The following is a 4,183-nucleotide window of genomic DNA, read 5'->3' as shown; positions in this document are numbered from 1 at the left end:
CCCCCAATCATTTCCCTACAGCAGGAACAGAATGCCATTGAACTGATGGTTGATAGCCCGGACTTCAACAGCAACAATTCGGTTAGTAAGACCAATGAAAAGGAGGAAGACGACGACCGTCCACCAAGCTACAACGGCGTCACCAACCAGGCTTTCGAGGACACTCCAAACACCTGCCTGTAAAAGAATTTCACGGACTACCAGGAAATGGTCACTCCGGAATACTTGTGTCTGCAAGACCCCACAAGATGCTCAATGACCTCTGTTCTCTACCTTATGCCCAACTTATGTGATGTCCTTCACATGTCCTTCGTAAAGCGATTGGCTGGAATCAGAGGACTGCGAGTCGCGATAGGAAGCGGTTCATACACGTAAATGTATACACATACAGACACACACACACACACACACACACACACACACACACACACACACACGTGCATGGATTTGATGGTAAGATAAAATTAAACCTGTTTTATTGGTCCTGCATTGAAAGAATTTAAAAAATTAATTCTGTATTTTTTTGACCGAGTGAAGACTTGACGGTGACCAGAAAGGTATTCATTCCTAGGTTTATTGTACTTGATATCCCGTTTGTTTCTCGCTCAAACTCTACTCAAAGCTTTGCCTTTCAACCCACTACCCCAGCTGCCACCTTTAGATGACTCATGGCTTAAGGATGCTTAGTAAACCCAGCAGTAGAGACGTTGGAGAAAAAAAGATCACGTTCCAATTTGTTTGGCATTTTCTAAGCAAATGTAATAGCCTTATAATTATGATTCTAAAATGGTCGTGTATTCCTCCTATACGTACGTTCACATGATAATATATACATATTTTTTATTAATTCCTTTAGCAGCACAATTGTGTTGATAGTTTTGTGTATTCAGAAGTCTTTACCCGGGCTCAGTTGTTATCCTGCTGGACTATAATAAGGATGACACTGACGCAAGTCCTTTACGTTGTGTTTTGAAACGTGGTTTTTAGTTTTCGTGAGAGTTTTACGGCACTTACAACACAATAAAGTCGTACAAGTGCCGAAGATTGGAGGTGTTACAAGAGGGTGACAAACACAAAAAAGAAGGAGAGATCCGGACAATAGATGTTTGATAGGAAAGAAGGAGCAAACCACACCAGAGCATCCGCCAGCCACTCACAAACGTGGTTTGTCCGGACCACTTTGTAGGCTCCAACGCCAACTGTACAATACATGTCTATAACATATGACGCTAGAAGTTAATTAGTAAAAATGATTAAAGAATGACAAGGTTCAAATAACAGGACTGGCATAGTCACACTTTTTCAAATTTGAGAATAAAGATAAGAACTCGATGACGGACTTCATATTTCCCCCATACGAACTACGTCGTAGAATCAAGCGTTCGTCAATTTTTGGGCATCTGGAGTTATTGGTATCATCTTAAAGCTTGTTATTTTGACGAGCGCCAGATTTCACCACGATGCCTCACCATTGGTTTTGTCAGCTCCTTCAAAAGATATCCTGTACGCTTTTCATTTTATTCGGTGCTGTGGTCGTCTCACAATGTAAGATATCAGGAATGACAAAGATGAGAAAAAGAATAAAGTAAATTAAAGGGGCTTAAAGCGCAACTCAAAATATCGAAGATTGTGGCGTTGCTCGTTCTTTTCTTTTTTTAATTTTTATTTGAGTCCTGGTTTGCCTAGCGCTGCGTCAGATTTTAAGCTCAGTCTGTAGTACAGCAAAATGGCATTGTATCGAACCAGTGAGTCTGTTTTATTCGTTCATTAAGCAATAAAGAAAAACAATGTTAAAACAATAATATGATGAAATAACAACGCGCGCATTAGCCAAGTAGGAATGCGCGATTTTTTTTTTCATGACACATGTTGCCCCCAAAAGGTTACGAGAAATCACCGTTTTGAATCACACTCCTTTCCAGAAACATAGGGAAGTGTATATGCGGAAGGTTTCCTTTGAAGAAAGGACGGGGGGTCTCAGCCAGGGCCTGACAGGAACTCTTGAAAAGTTGATATGTTGTTACGACATGTACATAATTCCAATCACATTTTCTTTAATATTCCTAACATTTTTGTGTAAAAATACAAATTATGTCACAATGGTTATGTTTCCAATTCATGATTTTTACACTTTTATTCACTAAGCCTACATGAAATCCCTTGTAACAATTTGTTCTAGTGTTCGACAGAGGAGGGGGTGGAGGAGTGGAAGTTGTGGTCGTGGAACGGTGGGACTGGTATGGGACCCTGGGAGATGTAGTTTCCTTTACTATTGAAGATGTAGAATAACAACTTTTAAAAAAACAGCCCTGAGTGCTGGCCTTGAACGTCATAATGTTTATATATAAGCTTTTACGTTTACGTGAAGTGAACTGGGAACACAGAAGTTTTGCTCCAGTGAATCTGTCTACGGAGAGAGTAATCATTTACCGTGTGCACGTTCCTTAAACCCATGACGTGTGAACAGTGAGCACCATGTCCCTATTTCAGGCCACACTGCACCCCCACCCTAATGCTGTACCCTACCCACCATGGACTCAAAGCTCTCCCCCACCCCCCTCCTCACTCTTTTAGATAATCCTGTATTGACATAATGCTTCCAATCAAATGTAAATAAACGCACTTCCATAAGTCAATGAAGCGTTGTCTGCTGTGGTCTCCGTCAAACGGTCGGTGTTACTGTCCCTCTGATGTGCTGACTAGCGCTGATGCCGTGACCCTATCGTTTAATGTATTCGGATTCATGGAAGACACTGAGGGTTCGAAACCGAGTCAGATACAACTTCTCGGTCTTCTTGGAATAACATTATATTCTTCTCAGCCAGTGTGCTGGCGCGGGGGGCCAGTGCCCCACATTGTCCAGCGAGTGGTTGCAGAACGTTTCTGGAAGGTTTTTTTCCATTTTCTTTCTCTTTTTGGTATTTTTGAAGCACTCAGTAGTTTGTATCGATGTGTTTCGCTTTCCTCGAAGAAACATGCCTTGTCATATTATTTTTGTTTGAGACAGTTTTTCAGTGGCTTAGATTAGTTTCATAATTAAGCTGTAATGTTCTTTGTTCTCATACATTTCTGTCTCGTTCAATCGAGACTGTCTAAACCATCAAGACTAGTTTGAACCAAATATTTTCACTCCATCACACTGACTCTCTTTTTTTCTTCTTTTTTTTTTTTTTTTTTGCTGCGGCAATATGCATGCAGCCGAACTTGGACATCATAACAGCACTAGGGCTGGGTCGCGAGCGCGAGAACGGAACTGAATCGCCACTCTTGCCTGCGGAACGCGATTCACGATTCACTTCAGCGGAACGCGAAACAGTATCCCCAAACCCTTCCCGATTCACTCCCCTGTCGCTGTAACCACCTTGTGGCTTGTTTAACCTACTGCTGAGTCGAGTCACGAGCGCAAGAACGGAACGGAACACTTAGCACAGCTCCCCTTATTTTACAAAAGATGGTATAGTCCAACCCCCCTATTAAAACAAAATGAACGGGGTCCAACCAATAGACAGAAGGAATTTTATGGAGCCATTGTTTTAGCGAATCATGGGGTTGGGGGCGGGCGGGGGAGGGGCGCTGAATTTATGGGGGTCACTAATTGAGGTCAGCATATAGAGTAGCGCAACAAAGGGAGCGGGGCGGAGAGGATGGCGGAACAACAAGAGTGGGACTCGCGCTCGCCAAGTGGCGTTGATATGACACTGTTCCGTTGATATGACACTGTTCCGTTTCAGTCAGTGTTCCGCCACAGTTCAACGAGCGCTCGCGTACTCGCGATTCTTTGAAGCCGACTGAATCGCGAATCGCCACTCTCAAATTTGGCGAGCAGGATCCAGCCCTACTCCCTTCCTCCACGGTTCAGATTTCACACTGCAAGCGGTCTTGCTGCTCGCTGCTGCAGCAAGTGGCTTGCCAGGTTGCGAGCAAGTCATTGGACCCAAAGCAAGTAATGTGAGCCAAAGCAAATCATGGGGCACAAGAGCGTTATCGGGCTCCGAGCAAATCATGGGACACAAAGCAAGTCATGGGACTTGCTGGGCTGCGAGCGAGATTTGAGACTTGACGGCCGTCCGCTGCACGCAAGCCTTCGAATAATCAGCAGACCCCAGCTTTAGAAGGGAGAGGCTGTGCTTGTTTTGTTGCAAGACGTAGAGAATCGAAGCTATTTTTTCTTCCCGCAGTTGAT

At 43.7% G+C, this 4,183-nt stretch overlaps 1 protein-coding gene across 1 annotated transcript in view; it reads left to right on the top strand.

The window, feature by feature from the left end:
• The window catches only part of LOC101847574 (excitatory amino acid transporter 1), a gene marked incomplete at its 5' end in the record, with an annotated part of 16,023 nt that extends 13,387 nt beyond the window's left edge, over nt 1-2,636 (top strand). The window contains 1 exon segment of the mRNA XM_013080753.2: nt 22-2,636. Within this exon segment, the coding sequence (XP_012936207.1) occupies nt 22-183 (162 nt within the window).
• Nucleotides 2,637-4,183: the final 1,547 nt, after the last annotated feature.

Source organism: Aplysia californica, unplaced genomic scaffold, assembly GCF_000002075.1.
Source record: "Aplysia californica isolate F4 #8 unplaced genomic scaffold, AplCal3.0 scaffold00098, whole genome shotgun sequence".
In the NCBI taxonomy this organism is placed as follows: domain Eukaryota; kingdom Metazoa; phylum Mollusca; class Gastropoda; order Aplysiida; family Aplysiidae; genus Aplysia; species Aplysia californica.
The sequence above is the reverse complement of the archived record's forward strand: the minus strand, read 5'-3'. Positions and strand labels throughout refer to the sequence as shown.